The sequence below is a fragment of the Phyllostomus hastatus genome, unplaced genomic scaffold, assembly GCF_019186645.2.
Source record: "Phyllostomus hastatus isolate PE091 unplaced genomic scaffold, TTU_PhHast_1.1 phas_contig_495, whole genome shotgun sequence".
In the NCBI taxonomy this organism is placed as follows: domain Eukaryota; kingdom Metazoa; phylum Chordata; class Mammalia; order Chiroptera; family Phyllostomidae; genus Phyllostomus; species Phyllostomus hastatus.
The window spans coordinates 1010584-1026430 of record NW_025333895.1 but is presented as its reverse complement, the minus strand read 5'-3'; the positions used below and the strand labels follow the sequence as shown (position 1 = coordinate 1026430).

Here is a 15847-nt window from a genome sequence, read left to right as displayed (position 1 = left end):
AGTATGCACCATGGGGCACCATGGACACAGCATGTGCTTTCAGTCTAACAGCCCTGAGTTTGAATATGACCATACTATGTACTAGCTGTGTGACCTTGGGGAAGTTACTTTACTGTTCTGAGCCTGTTTCTCGTTCTGAAAATGTGGGAAATAATGCTACACTGCAGAATTGCCTTGAGTAATGCACTGAAATGGTTGGATTATAGTAGATCAATAAATATTAGTTCCTTTTCCCCTTAAGAGAATTCAAACTGAACATACCTTTCAGGTTAAGGTCATTTTATTGTCATTGCCCTGACACCAGCAACAGAATTCCTTTCCTTTGCAGGGCAGAAGGGAGCAAGAATAGCTTTTATTCTTCCAGGATGTAGTTGATGAAGTCAATGCAATAGTTCTCAGGGAACAAAGGCCTAGTACAGATATGCTCTGTTCTGCTACCCAGAGATGTACAATGGTATCCCACAATCACCACTAACCATAGGGCAGTTGTGACACAACTGTCAAGACCTGCTTATGCTTGGACTTGGTCATAGCTGTTAATAGCATCACCATGTTAATTTAATGATGTGCGTTGTTGGTTCTGCACACGTTGTCTAATTGCTGTTTAAAATGTCTGCAAAATTGCACCCAGATTCTGCATTGAAATGTAAAGTCACTGTGAATGCTGAAAGATGCCAGAGCAGAGAACCATGGTGTATTTTTTGTTACTAGTGAAACAGATATTTGCATTCATGTTTTCTTGAAAAGCAGCAAGCAAGTTCTCTCTGGGACCCAATTAAGGAAGATAGTTTCTAGAGGATGAAGTTTTATTATGTTTTGTGACTGAGATAACCTTGGAAAAACATGGACATTGATGACTGTGCATCAGAAAATGATTCAAATGAGCCCTGGCTGGTGTAGCTCAGTGGATTGAGCGCGGGCTGGGAACCAAAGTGTCTCAGGTTCGATTCCCAGCCAGGGTACATGCCTGGGTTGCAGGCCATAACCCCCAGCAACCACACATTGATGTTTCTCTCTCTCTCTATCTCCCTCCCTTCCCTCTCTAAAAATAAATAAAATCTTAAAAAAAAAAAGAAAGAAAAGAAAATGATTCAAATGAATCAGACTCTGAATGGGAAGAGTGTTTTTAGGAATAGCCTAACCAATTCATTTTTTTATATTTTCCTTTTAATGTATGTCCAAGAGTGGTAAGTGCTTTTTAATAGTTGTCATTCTATATGATAAGAAAGTAACGAATCATAGTTTATGTGGTAGTTTTTGCCTTCTTGGTATACATAAAATCAAGAGTGAAGGTTGCCCTTCGAAGAAAGTGACAAGCAACCCTACTGAAGTCAGTAAGTAGACGGGTGGCGGGAGAGTGTGCTTGGAGTGAAAAACCCACATGTGGAGAGGATGCAGGTCCAGCACCCTACGTTGATCATGGAGTCTTGACCATCCTCACCAAGGTTTGCCGCGTGTCCATCAGAACCAGGGCAGGAACAGGAAACCAATCCTCGGGCAGTAAGAGATGGGTTCAGAGGTGCCAGCCATGCCAGGGCTCAAAGAGAACCCATCTGGACATGGCGACAGTCCCTTACTGAGCCTGCTCTGCTCCTGTGCCAGGGGCTTTATCAGTTATCTCTAATCCCTGCAACAGTCCTGAAAGATGTCCCTTGGGGCAGTTACTGCTGCTCTAGGAAACACTTTGCCAAGATATAACAAAAAATGTAACAGTCTTGCCCTTTGATTTACTAATACCATATTTGGAAATTTGTGCACATGAAGTTGTTTGTTTTCACAAACAGTGAAAAGAATGGATGCAACTAAATGTCTAATTCTAAGAATCGTGTTCAGTAAATCATGGTACATCCATACTTTGTGGAATATTACACAGTTTTTAAAATAATCACAAAGATTGTAGTAAACATATGAGAAATATCACTGAAGCCAAGGAGAAAACAGTAAAATATATGCACCCTATAACTTCAAAGATATAAAATGTTTGTTAAAAACTGACAATAACCAGAGGGGAGGTAGGAAGGGATAATGGGGGGAAAGGGGGAGGGTTGTCAAGGAACACGTATGAAGGACCCATGGACAGAGCCAAAGGATGGTAGGGTTGAGGGTGGGAGGTGGGGATGGCTGGGGCGGGGGGGAGTCAGGGGGGAGATGGAGACAACTGTATTTCAACAACAATAAAAAAACTTTTTATAATAAAGAGTATTATTAAGAGGAAAAAAATATTTGTTAATGTCAGCCAATATTGGAGGAGAGCAATACAAAAATAAAAGTAGTTGTATTAAGATGACATGATCATGGGTGAGTGATTTCTTTTCCCCAGAAAATTTTCTCTTTACAATAAAAAGCCATAGAAAATAGGTTTTGAAAGAAAATGAGGTGGTAGCAGTAATGACTGTTGAGGTATTGTATAATGAGAATAGAAATTATTTTCAGAACACACCTAGAATTACCCAGTTACATATTTGCTACATTGAGATGTTAAGGAAATTCCGGGTTTCTTTTTCCCGCCCTTCTTCCCACTTGGAATTTGTAATTAGTGTATATGTAGAGCAAAAATGCAGTAGATTCAGGGAAGTGTTTGAAGCTTTGTAAGCAAATAACAGTGTAAAAGGTATTTGTCTAAATTTGCATTCGTATAAAACATGGAGCTGCTGTGATTTCAGAATAAATGTGTTTTAAATATTTTCTAAATACAGAGCTGTAGCAGCCCTAACAATACTTGGCTAGAAACTACATCTCTATGATAGGCCATAATTACTCTTTGGAAAATTATTGGGCTTCAGAAAAGGCCTACCTAATGATGCTGAAGAGTGAGCGCCACTTTGTCCCTTCTTACGGTCCTTTCTGTAAGACTCCTCTTCCTCTCAGGATGTCCCTGACTTTTACTGCAGGACAAAAGGGCATGGCATTAAAATCTCATATTTAAAATTCTAGGGAATATTTCTTTTTCAGATGAGGGCCTGTGTTTGTATTGAATTATACAGGGGCTTTGCAGTAGGTATTTTCTCACAATTGTTGAAATGCCTTTTTCTGTGCGTTAATTCTTTTTTTTTTTTTAATTTCAGTTCTGAAATGCTAATTAAAACTCAGGGTCATTGGTCAATTGCATGATTGAACGTAGGGACTGGAAAAGTTGATAAGATTTGGTTAAATATTACGGATTTGAGTTTTTCTCCCTCCTATGTGTTAAGCTGTGCTTCTTGACACATTCGTAAGTGTCCATTTTTTTTTTTTTTTTGGATTTCTGCACTCTTCCTGCTTCCTTTCATTATATTAGGCAAGGTTCCACTAGATGAGACATTTGTAGTCTTAAGACTTCCTGCCAGGGTTCAGACTTTGTATTTTTGACATTGAAGCTGTCGTTTTCCTGAAGCTACTTAATTAGAAACACATTCATTTCAGTGTACACTGGAAAAAACTTGGGCAGCAGAGCCAGGCACACTGGGAAGTTTGAGCATTTGTGTAGCTGGCAGCTAAACTAATGGTTTACAGTTTAAGTGAAAAAAAAAATATCGTAGGGCATTTCCTTGCCCCTGGAAGCGAAGAGAAGCTGAATGCGCACAGCAGATACCTTTTTTTTAAAGAGAGAAGAAGAAAGAAAAAAGACAACTCCACTTTCACTGCAGTTGTGTGTGTAGTTCTTTCTTTGGCTATTGTCAAATACAAAAGTCTTCTAGAAGAATAGTTCCCAAACTGTGCTGCTAATATTCAAGTCTGTTTTACAGGATCCCAAGATATATTACTGCTGAGATCTGTAGTAAGGAGGACATTTTATATTCTGGGGAATGATTTTTGCTTGAAGAATTTTATTTGTTGAATGGTAATGAGGGAATTGTGCCCTTTCTTATTTTTAAATGTTTGAGCGATTTTAAAATGCACATCTAATATTTAAAACCTTCATTGCCTACCCATTGCTTTCAGGATAAAAGCCTAAAATCCTTAGTATTAAATTGAAAGCACACCTCTCCTTTCTCATTTCTTCCCACTCCTCGTTTCCCCAGCCTGGTTTCCAGGAAAGCCATCCTGTAAGTTTACTCCCACTGCCCAGCTGCCCAGAGAAAAGGACCCTGGTCCCCTCAGTCTGAGCCAGGTGTCTTTCCTGCAGGCTCATAAAATACCCTTTTGCACCTTTCGAGGGATGTATCACACACCGGAAATTCATACAGAAAAGTTGCCAATCGTTCCCTCCCTCCCTACTCCTTGACCTTAATCTCCTATCTCCAAGGAAAAGGTTGTGTATGAGGAGGGCCTGGGGATTTTAGGTTCAGTATTACGAAGTCTGTGTGGCACAGAGGAGGAAACTTTGAAGTCACATTCTAGGTTTGTCATTTACTTTGTTCTGTGGCATTAGATACGTGATTTAAGCTCTCTGGGCCTATGTCCTCTGTAAAATGGGGATAATACCTCCCTTGTATGGTGGTTGTGTGGATTAGGAAAGAGGAGTTTGAACTTCCTCATATAATACCCAGCACACTTATCATTGGTAAGTAACATCATAAATGATAATGTGTGCGTGCATATGGGCACACAGAAGTCAGTCAATCCATAATGCCCAACTTTTCAAACCTTTGGAGTTGGGTTCTCATCTCCTGCTCAGTCACCAGCTTAGGAACCCATTCCCCTGCCAATGAAATAGTTGGAAGGGGCTTTGTGAATCGTGGTGGCGTCGGATGGCACGTGTGCTGTAGCTCTCCATGAGCTTTGTTGGATCTGAGAGGACCGTGAGGTCACATCTCTCAATGGCAGAGGGAAAGAACAAATAAAAAATTCTCCATTCAACCTTGTCAACTGCTTTTTCTGTTGTAATTGTGGCAATAATAGTTCCCATTTGTACCAGGATCTGCACTACTCAACGTATGCATTCTTTCACTCTGATAGCAGCCTACCAGTTTTCTTCCGAGATCCCATTTTAAAGATAAGGCAGCTGAGGCCATGCAGTTGCCTAGCTGCAATTTAGGGGCTAACACCAGTGTCGGTTGTCTTCCCACCACTCATGCGGCTCCCAGTGCCGCCTGCAGTTTGAAATTCTTCTGACGTTTCTAGGCTTGGGAACAAAATGTCACATTAGGATTTTTGTTGTGAAAGGAAATGTAACTGTGCATACGTTTATTAAAACAGTTTTTCTCCAAATAGTGAACCATCTGTAATTTTCTGTCAAAAGCAACAGACATTAAAGTGGCTATGTGTCTCTGTTTCTCTTCACAGTGCTCCCATGCCCTACCTCATAGGAATCCATTTGAGTTTAATGGAGGTAAGTCAGCTCCTTTCCTCCCCAGATGTCTCTACTTGCTGTGTTGTTTTGCTGGGTGGCAGTGGAAAAGACACGGTCTGTGGGTTCGCAGCTCTCCACGTGGGAGTGCACCCCCACCAACCCCCCCGCCAGGTGCACAAAGCTGGGCGCTCAGCTTGACCCTTTCCCCGGGGCCCTTGGTTCCAGTGCTTTTCCTCTTTGCCTGGAGACTGTCAGCTCTCATGGGCGAGGGAATGAAGTTCAAAGAGGCGGGAGCAAAAAGGTCCTCAAGGGTTTGAACAAGGAAGGGAAATGATTTGCTTTTCAAAATGTTTTTTCTCAACCACTAGAACGATATTTCATGTTTTATTATAGAAAATGTGGTATAAAAAGTATATAAAAGTATAAAGAGGAAAATTATCTACAATACCATTCTAAATTCAGCCATTTAGGATTTTATTATTTTCCTCTTAGTCTTTGTTTTATGAATATATGTTTCGTATAAATGTACATAATTGATGGGTGTTTTATATATAATTTTATGTTTTTATATGTCATTTAATATTATGGTATGGGGATTTCTACATTTTTTTATTTGTTCTCAGTAAGAAAAATTTTTAGTTTGCTACCTGTTATTCCACAGTTTGGATATATCACAACTTAACCATTTTTTTATTATTGTAGGACACTTAGGTTGTTTATAATTTTTCACTAATATAAATAGCATCTCAGTGATCATCTTTATGCATAAGGTTTTATCTGCATTTTGACTTAGTTCCTTAGCTAAAATCCCTAATGTAGAAATGCTTGGTCAAAACTATGAATCTGATGCCAGATTGCTTTCTGCGTGGCTGTACCAATTAGATAGCAATTCTTTTACAGGATTTATTTGTGCTTTTGTAAGTGCCACTGGTTTGTAGATCTGAACCCTAAGCTTTTCCCTCCTCAGGAGAGAGCTTAAATTTGTACCAGAGCAAAATGGGGTGGGAGTTGGGGGGCTTGCCTGCTTTGCACAGGAGCTAAGCTCTCAGAGGGAAAATCTAAAGCCATATCCGTCTGTGATGATGCTTTGCATGTCTTAAAGGAAGTGCTACTTCTCTTCTTCTGTTCCCCTCATTTCACGTCGACGAGGACCACCTGCTTCTTCGCTAACTGTTGCACACTGTGCTATTGTGCTTACGAAAATGAAACAAGTTGGTTATCGAAAAACCTGTTTGTTTGACATTGAGAATCTTGATCAAAATAGACCACAGAAATCTGCTCAAATTTCTAATTTGACAGGACGGCCATGTGGCTCCTGCATTCTGTTAACAGTTCCTCCTTGTCATCACCCAGCCCTGAGCACATACAGCACACAGTTTATGGACTATCTCGGCTGGTGTATTCAGATCAGATTGAAGAGATTTCTTCTGTGTTTTACCTTTGTTTGTCAAGTTTCGGGGTGTATTCAAAGCTCCTGTGTGAAAAATTTAAATTGAACACTTTCTAATAGGCCTTTGGTGCCAATTGTTACAGAGTTTGAAACACTAATCCAAAGACCATTTGGTCTATTGGAGTCCACAGCTCCTTTCTGTCTCTCCTCCTGCCCACCAGCCTGCTCTAGCAAGGCTTTTTCTGTTCCTTTTCACGTCCCTTTACCTTCAGCATTGTCCAAGTTTCTTGTCTTGCCCTGTTTTTCTTCTGTGCATGCCCTCGAGTCATCTTGTCAAAGGCTTTTTATTTCAGCTACCAGGGTAATGCCAGTCACTTTCAGCTATGATTCTAACAGCAGCATGCCCCTCTCTGAGCACAGGTCCACGCGTGTCAAGTGCCAGTTCAGCTTCACCTGCATGTACCATGGATGTCTCAAACTCAGTGTTCCCCGAACACATGGGCACACCAAGCTACTTCGCAGTCCTTCCAGTGTTCCCAGCCCCTGTGAATGGCACCACTGCCTGCGATGTCACCAGAGTGGGACACACTGAGTGTCACTGAGTGCTCCTCTTCCTTGTTCTTTCTTTCTAAACAGTCACCAAGTCTCTGATATGTCTCTCGCCCTGTTTTTCCTTACTGCCTTCATTAACATTTTCTTCACTTTTCCTGGATTCTTCTAAAGCCTTATTCATTTGTTTGCTAAGCAAAATGAAGGCCTCTTATGTTCCACACATTTTGCTAGGTCCTGGAGGTCTGACGGTGAATATAAAATTCAGTTCATAGTCTCAGCATTTAGTGGGTTGACTGCCACTGGGTCACTCTGCCTTTAGTGGCCTGCCTTCCAGTTTCCTTCTGCGCTGCCCCTGATTCTCACTCTCTTCACTGCTGTCAAGCCTTTGTCTTCTCACTGTTCCTTGTCAGCTGGTGTGTTCACAGATCCCTGCCCCTGCCCCCATCCCCACACCTCTGCATGGCTAAGCCCTGCCCTTCTCTAGCTCTTTCAAGAAATCCTCTTATTTTTAAATCAGCTTTCACTGTACCTCTTGCTCTGGGTGATAGTTGTTTGCTCCTCTTCACCTTCCCTGGGAGCATGAGTTCTTTGGGAACGAGGACCATGCTTCATTTGCTGTGGTGTCCTCAGCACCTAGCAGGACCCAAGCAGGACCCAAGCAGGTGCTTTTTGTATAGAAGGGTTGAGGGAGTACTTGGGAAGCTGGAATCCAGAGCACATTCAGAGTCCTCCAGCAGGCACCACTGTTGTCCGAGAACCCAGCACTGTAAAGATGAACAGAGCAAATTTTTACTTTTATATGATTGTAGGTAATTTAAAACAAGGCCTTTTGTTAGTAAAGCAAGGCCTTTTGTTAGTAAAACAAGCAATGCAAAATACACATAAATCTTCAAGCTAAAACTTGAGTCAGTTTTGCACTTAGGTGAATGGGTGTAGGTCAACTCTGCTCAGCCTTTGAAAGGCTCTAAGCAAGAAGATTCAAGAAGCACTGGCGAAGATAAATCTTATCCCTGTCAATTAGCTAAAGTAGGCAAGGAGTACGCCATGTTGGACTCCTATGTTGTCAGCACTAAAAGAAAAAGAAAAGTAATCACCCCACACTTGAAGCCTGCTAAGACACTTTCTGAACAAAGTAGCATTTCCTGGGTGTGTTAGGCAGCCGTGAACTAGCAATCTTGGGATTTAGTCTTCTGATCTCCTCCTATGGATTTGAACTCAGACTTGAAGTGCTCTGGTTGTGCCTTTTGATGGGGTTTATGTGGTTCTGTTATACCCATCAGATGAGAGGGATGTTTCCCGTGAGATTTCTTCCAGGAGCTATGGGCTGTGGTACTGAAGGAGGAGCTCGTACCTGGGGCCAAAGGAGAGAGCTCTTTGGAGAAGGAGCTCAGGAAGGCCCGTCCCCTCCCGCATACTAGTTTTCTTACTGGCAATTCAGCAAAAGGCTTATTTTTGACTGTCTTGTTATTTTTTCTTGAAAGCTATAGGCACCTTATTATGCCTTTGCATATGTGCCAGAATTTTTTAAACTTCAAATGAATGTGGCAGATGTTCATAAAAGTTTAGAAAAAGCTACCATAGGAAGACTTTTTAACCATTTTTATGACACTCAAATTTGTCGCGCAAAAAGAAATATAAGTTATAACCTAGCGTTCTCATTTGAAAAAAGGTTATTTTGGGGGAAGACCTAATTCTAGTCTTTGTGCTCTTACAGGGTGCCCTTTTTATTTGTTAAACGGTAACCTAGTCACCTTAGAGAGTCTGCCTTCCTTTTAAAGCAGCAATTTTCAATCTTTTTCACATCACAGCACACATAAGCTAATTACTAAACTTCTGGAGCACACCAAAAAATTTTGCCAATCTGACAAAAAATACAATTTTTACTCATTCACACCAGAAGGCTATTGTTGTGTTGGCTGTTGTCATTTTTTAATTTGACCATCTGAGGGAAAAGACAGTAGCGCCCTATTTAGTCAGATATTGCATGTTTTTAAAATTCTTGCAGCACATCCGTGTGCCGTGGTACACCTGTTGAAAATCGCTTTTCTAAAGTGACACATATATAGGTCATCATCATTCTTATCCCCCCTTCTGCCTTTTTATATCATTCTCTTATTTAAGCAAACATTACTCTGAGTCTAGTGGTAGGTTAGCAGGACAGCCAAGGTTTTGGCTTTGACCTAGTTTCTTCTTGGAGAAAATGATCATGTTAGCTGACAGCTAGGAAATACCAAAACATGGCCAGATTGCACAGTGACTGTTTCCTTCTATTCTCTCAGCCTCGGTTTAGCTTGGGAGATGTTTCTGTATCCCCTCTTCTGTGCCATGTCTGGTAGCAGGTACCAGGTCATGTCTTGTAGCTGGTGTTTCCCCTTTTTGATAAATGAAAACCTTCCTTTGTAAGCTTCACAAACATTGCTTGGTGTACAGGCCTCAGAGTGACATCAGGGTATATTATATCATTCCTGGTGGCGGAATGGTCAGGAAAGAGGAAAGAAAGGTGGTAGCAATGACATAGTTCCAGGTAGAGGCTCAGGTTAGCCTGTAAATGGAGCTCCACCTAGACAAGAGAGGCAGTGAAGGGAAAAGGTCAACAGGTGGGCTGGGGATTACTTGTTGCTTGTGTGACCTTAGGCGAGGTAATCAACCTCTGAGCTTCTCTCTCACCTATAAAATGAGGGCAATGGCTATACCTCCCCTAGAGGGTTGTTGGAGGATCCAGGGAGATATGATTATTGGGTGTCTAGCAGAGTGGCACCTAAAGAAGTCAACAAAGACCAACAGGCATTGCTGTTTTTATTTTGTCACTGGCCCCAAAGCTATTTACATGGTTAAGTTGATGGCTATAAAATTGTGTTTCAGGGATGTTTAGATTCCAAGGATCATCATCATCATTCTCATTTCCTAGGGAAAACGAATTTGAACAAAATTATTTGGTGCCTGCCCTGTTTTCTCCAGGTTTGCAGTCCTGGAGGCATTGTACCAGGGATGGGAGTGGCACTTTTGTAGAATTTGATAAATGCACTAACAGTCCCCTACTTGACCACTGCCCTTCTGGGGTAACGTGAGCCATGATACTTCTGTCTTTGTGTGTTAGTTTCTTCGTCCGAAGTAGCGGTTGGTATCCAACTTAGGATTGTGGTAAGGATTACATACATGAGTCCTGTGTATGTCCAGCATGTGTGGCCTGTGGTGGATGTGCAGTGAACCTCCCCTTCGACAGTAATGACGGCTGTCGCTCCTTCTGGGTAGCAGCGACGGCCCCATGCCAGAGGCCTATGCAGAATGATGAATGCGACATAATCCCACCTTTGTGGAGTTTTGTTTTGAGCATATGTAGACAAGCAGAAAGTAATGGTAGTGAATTTGGGATGCCATAAGCTCTGGGAGGGGAGACACTGAACCTAGCCTTCAGGGCTGTGCTTCTCAGAGGAAGGGAATGCCTACACTGACACCTCACAGATAAATAAGAATTCATCCAGGGGAATAGGTAATGGCATGTACAAAGACCTGAAGCGTTGCCCATGGAGTTTCGCAGGAAGTGTGAGTAGTTCAGTGCCTGATAGGAAGCTAAGGCTGAAGCGCGAGAGGAGAGCTCAGGCAGGCAGGCAAGGGCCAGCCATCCAGGGCCTTGTAAGCCGCGTTAAAGAGTCTGAACTTTATAGGGCAACAGAGAGCCATTGAAGAGTGTAAATAGGGGAGGGACATGGTCAGGCCTTCTCCTTCTGGGCCATTAGAAACACAGTCCTTCCATATAAAATGCTTGGAAACTGCTTAACCATGTTAATAAAGTAAATTGATATTTGTAAAGATCAAGGTAATTCTTAAGTAAATTACACACCACGACCATGTATATAAAATTCAGATGTGTTAGCGTCCCAAACCCAAGCTTCCAAATGGTTCCCTTGCTACCTAGCCGTGGCAGAAGTGTTGTAGTGATGACTTTCTTCGAGGTTTTAAGCACCACTTTTACTAGATTCTGACTTTTCCTCTCTGTTTCCAACTACTTTTTATGAATTAGATAGTGTTTCCACCGCCTAGTTTGTGGGTATAAATTTAGGTAATATACTAAGTGATAGTTCCAGGCAGTAGGAACAGGGGGAGTGAGACCCAGGTACCATGTCTGCAGGAGCTCACTACCTCTCCCCTCCGGTGCAATTTCAGGAGGCATGGGACGAGGACACAGGCCAAGCTCACAGCAGTCCTCTCCCTTTCTCACCATTCTGCATCTGGGGGGCTTAGCTGGGGCTCCTAGAAGCCGGTTTTGCAGATACACCAAGCGCTTGTAGCAGCGCAGAGCCTCCACCCCGGGGACGGCATCCAGGTGCCAAGGCAGAGTTCCTCTTGGTCTTTTTGATCCTTATTTTTCCCCCAGCATAGAAAGTCTTTAATCCTTTGTTCGTTTGGGGGATATTTATTTTTAAACAGTTTCATAGTGAGTGAAGAAGAGTGTTTCTTATTTGCCATTGTACCATTTTGCTTCTTTGCGGGACTCCACAGGTAGACAGTAGTTAGCTGTAGTGCACACTTGTTAATGCTGTGATTGATGCAGAACTCTGAGCCCTATTTATATTCCGTTATCAGTGGCGACTTGCTTATGTGTCTTCTCAAGAATTGAGAAATTGCATGTGAGGGCTATTTTCTAGCTCTAAGTAATTATATTCCTGCTTTATAAAAAGGTGACACATGCATGAAAAATTCCACCTGGTAGTTTCCATCATCGGTTCATGGAGAGATCTTTAGCGAGAAAGGGAGGGGGCTGGAGGAAACCGACATCTTCTAAGTTCCCCCTCAATGCCAAACACTGTGCCAGGCACTTTACTTCTTTTCGCATGTGAGCGTTTCTCAGAATCTCTCTTCATAGTATGAGATAGCTGTATTTGCAAGTGGAGGAAGCTGAGGCTCAGAGAGGTAATATAATTTGCACTCAGTCTCTCGGCCCCCAGAGCCCCTGCTCTGTACACCCACCCTCCCGTCAGGCTGTGTGGATTTGCCCTCCCTGCTCCAGTCCTAGGTAGAGAGCCCCCACCTTTGGCCTTTGCCTGAGCCTTTCCTTCTCAGGGTGGCCTCTGGCAGGGAAGGGGGAGCTCTAGTCTGGTAGCCTCCTGTTCCTCCAGAGAAAAGCTCTGAGTATTCTTGTGACTCAGGCTGGGTTCCTTAGCCTTCCCACGGCTCCATTCTCTCATCAGTAAAATTAAAATTATATTATCATGTGAAACCATCACATGTGAGTCTCTGTCTCATCCAGAGCATTCAGATAGTCCTGGATTTCACCTGATGGATTTCCCCTGGGAGCTTTCTCCTCTTTGCATCTGCGTTTAAAATGAGTGTGATTCTTAAATGTCGCTTACCCTAATGTTGGAATTAGTTAATATAAAACAATTTAAAGCTGTAGTAGTAATTTATGTAATCAAAGGGAACAAGTACTTCTTGCTGATTGAAGTATCTCTTGCAGTCAGTACATTTTCAGCCTAATTTGTTGTGACTGCAATGTTCTCTTGTGAGATGAGATAAGCCTGTTATATTTTAGAAAAAAACTGAGTAATTTTTGAGGGAGAATCCCAGTAGAAAATATGAAACCATCATTGATGCTTTTGTTTTCCAATTTTCCCATCATCACCTAGCCAGTCATTATACATAGGTTCCATTTAGCAATGTTAAAACTCACTTCAAAGAAAACGTCAAGTTTACACATTTTTATTAAGAGAAGCTTGAACTAATCAAATTCCTGTCAGATTAAGGAGTAGCACGCCAGAAGCTATGTAGCAGAATGGAAAGAGCCCTTGGGCTCTACGTTATGTGGACCTGATTCAAATTCTGTCCCCACCACTACTAGGTGACTCAAAACACACACCTTTGTTCAGAGGAGAGATCAGTTTAGCAGGGAGATAAAGGTGCGGTTACTGCCACACGGTTTGACCACTTTGTACAGAATTACTATTATGTTATCCTCTTTAGAGATGCCTATCAGGAATATTTATTAATGATACCAACCATTGAATGAAGGTCTACCAATATACCTTGCACCTGAGCCTGTGATTTCTAAGTGTCGCCACTTTGAGGGCCTGCACGTTTTGCAGATGGGATGTTAAGGTGCCTCTTTGAACCTCAGACTCCTCTCTGATAAAATGGGTAGATTCTTCACTTCATAAGCGTTTTTAGTGAGGAGTTAATGAGGAAATTTAGTGTCTACCATGTGTCAGGTACCCCAAAATGGAAGTTCCTACAGTAGCCCCCTTATCTGCATGGGATACATTCCCAGACCACCAGTGGATACCTGAAACCATGGATAGTCCTAAACCCTATACGTAGGTTTACAGTTGTTTGTATGGAAAAATAATATAATAATTAGTAAAGAATGATACAAGAATAAATTGTTTTGCATACACACAACTATAAACCTAGTTTTGCCCCACTCATATATACTATGTTCTTTCCTACACAAACATACCTATGATGAAGTTTAATTTATAAATTAAGCACAGTAAGAGATTAATAATAACTAATACAAAATAAAATAATTATAACTATACTGTAATAAAAATTGTGAATGTGGTCCCTTTCTCTCTCTCAAAATATCCAGAATTTTTCACAAGATTCTTGGACCATGACGGACTACAGGTAGCTGAAACTGTGGAAAGCAGGGAGGACTACTATGTGCGTGTATCTATATTATATGGATGTAGAACTGATCATTTTTCTTTAAAACAAGCTAAAAGACATCTGCTTAGGATTGGCTCTGCCCTCTTTTTCAGCCTCTTTTTGTATTTTTTTAATGAGTAACTTTTTATAAATTGACATTAGCTTAAAGGCACTTTTAACTGAGCATAGCCACATAGGACTAGTGACTTCTTTTCATAAACTCCTTGCAAGTGATTAGGGGTGGGGCTTGTGTGAGCTCAGAAGCCAGCAGCGTGATGATTGAAGAGCGGTACCCTTGGCCTAGTCAAATCCCACTTGGAATCTGGGCACATGTGGTTTTGTTTAACACCATGCTCAGTAGACTCATGGTACGAGTTTGTGACCATCAGGCATTTGTTGTTGATATGTGAGGTCACCACAGTAGGGGTGTTTGTCAACCAAATTAAACTTCCTCTTAATGACCTAAAATAATTGATTCAGAAGGCCTTTAAATGAGCCACGGCAATGTGTAAGCAAGCTGAAAACCAGCACTTTCTGCACAGATTATTGCATGGGTCTTGCATTATTGTTTTGGGTCTTTTTGTTTGATTTTTGTTTGCTTTTGTTGGGAAAAATGGGGATGGACCATGGGTTTTGGCAACAGGCATTGAGCCTTAGTTTGAATCCCAGCTTCATCATTTGTCTGTGTGCAACTTTGGAAAGTCACTGAGCTTGTGTGTGTGTGTGCCTTAACATTCCCATCTGCAGAGTGGGGACAGGTGCCTTAGAGTGATAACGGTTCAAAACAATAGGACTAAAGTTCCATGCACATTAGTAGGCTGTCACTTAACAGTAGATATTATTATTAATAAAGTATTTCCAATAGTTATCTTTGAAGAAGCTAGCTTAATAATAATTTTACACAAAGAAGTCAAACTCTGTGTAGTAACCATACCTTTTTCTCCTACAAAACTGATTTCGCCATAAACTGCTGTCTGTACTAAACTTAAACCTCCCTGGGGAAACATGTGACTAAAACTGAAGTCTATAAGCCTTTCCTTACGTATTGTTCCCTTCTCAGCTGATTTCAAAATGAATTTAAAGTTGAATATTTAAGATATATGCCACTTAGGCTACCAAAGAAGTGAGTTTTTTTCTTTGCCCATTGAATTCAGACATTAATGACCAGGGAGAGAGAGGGACACCATATTGTATTTGTTTGGAATCAAAGGCATTGGCTCAGGGTTTTTCCTACGTATGATGAACAGAGACACTAAAGTTCTCTTTTGTGGTTGGAAGTTATCAACATTCCACAGGTTTATGTGTCCTGCCTAAAATTTTTTCCTCTATAAACCCAAATATCTGGTTGGGGGGAACCCTGAAAGCTTTCAGACTGGAGCTGCCGAGACTCCGGGGCATGTCTTGAACCACACAGAACATGTTACACCTTGGCACCAGTAGGTTTGAAAGATCCAGTGATGACAAATATATCCTGCCTCTTTAGCATTTGATTGCAACTATTTTATGCTGGCCGAATGGGTTAAATTATGAAGCTTGATAAGTACATATGCGCACTACCCATCCTTAGCTTAGAAGGAAAAAAAAAGGAAGAAAAAGATAGCTATGATTTTGGAAGTCATCCCAATTTTTAAAAATAAGAGAATTTGGACATTTTGGCATATGGGCTTTTTTAAATGAAATTTCATGGAACTGAAAACAGTCAATTTTAGGTTTCCAAAAATTGTTTTGATTTTCATTGGTATAAATTTGCTGCACATGGTTTTAGGGAAGTTCTGAGAGATGCAGTTGGGACTTCGAGGTTGATTTTTTTTTTTTTTTGAGATTTGTGATTTATCTTTTAAAAGGTGATTCTTTTTTCTAACTCAAAGTATAAATCGGAGGAGACAGAGTTCCATTTCTAGGACAGTTTTTGGTAATGACATCGTTAAGCATTGCCAAACAAGTGGACTTTGGGCTGAATTACTGAACGTCATTTTAGCACCATTTGGACACGACAGAGCCGATTCCTCTCCCCCCACCTCCGGGGTAGAACTGTGAGGCCAAGGATTTTG

At 41.4% G+C, this 15847-nt stretch overlaps 1 protein-coding gene across 4 annotated transcripts in view; it reads left to right on the top strand.

The window, feature by feature from the left end:
• DENND1A (DENN domain containing 1A) overlaps positions 1 to 15847 on the top strand; it is a 486624-nt gene that overhangs the window by 280825 nt on the left and 189952 nt on the right. For all 4 annotated transcript variants that reach the window (XM_045846504.1, XM_045846502.1, XM_045846503.1 and 1 more), the window contains exon 11: positions 5206 to 5251. In XM_045846504.1, coding sequence (XP_045702460.1) covers positions 5206 to 5251 — 46 coding nt within the window. The remainder of the gene's footprint in view (positions 1 to 5205; positions 5252 to 15847) is intronic.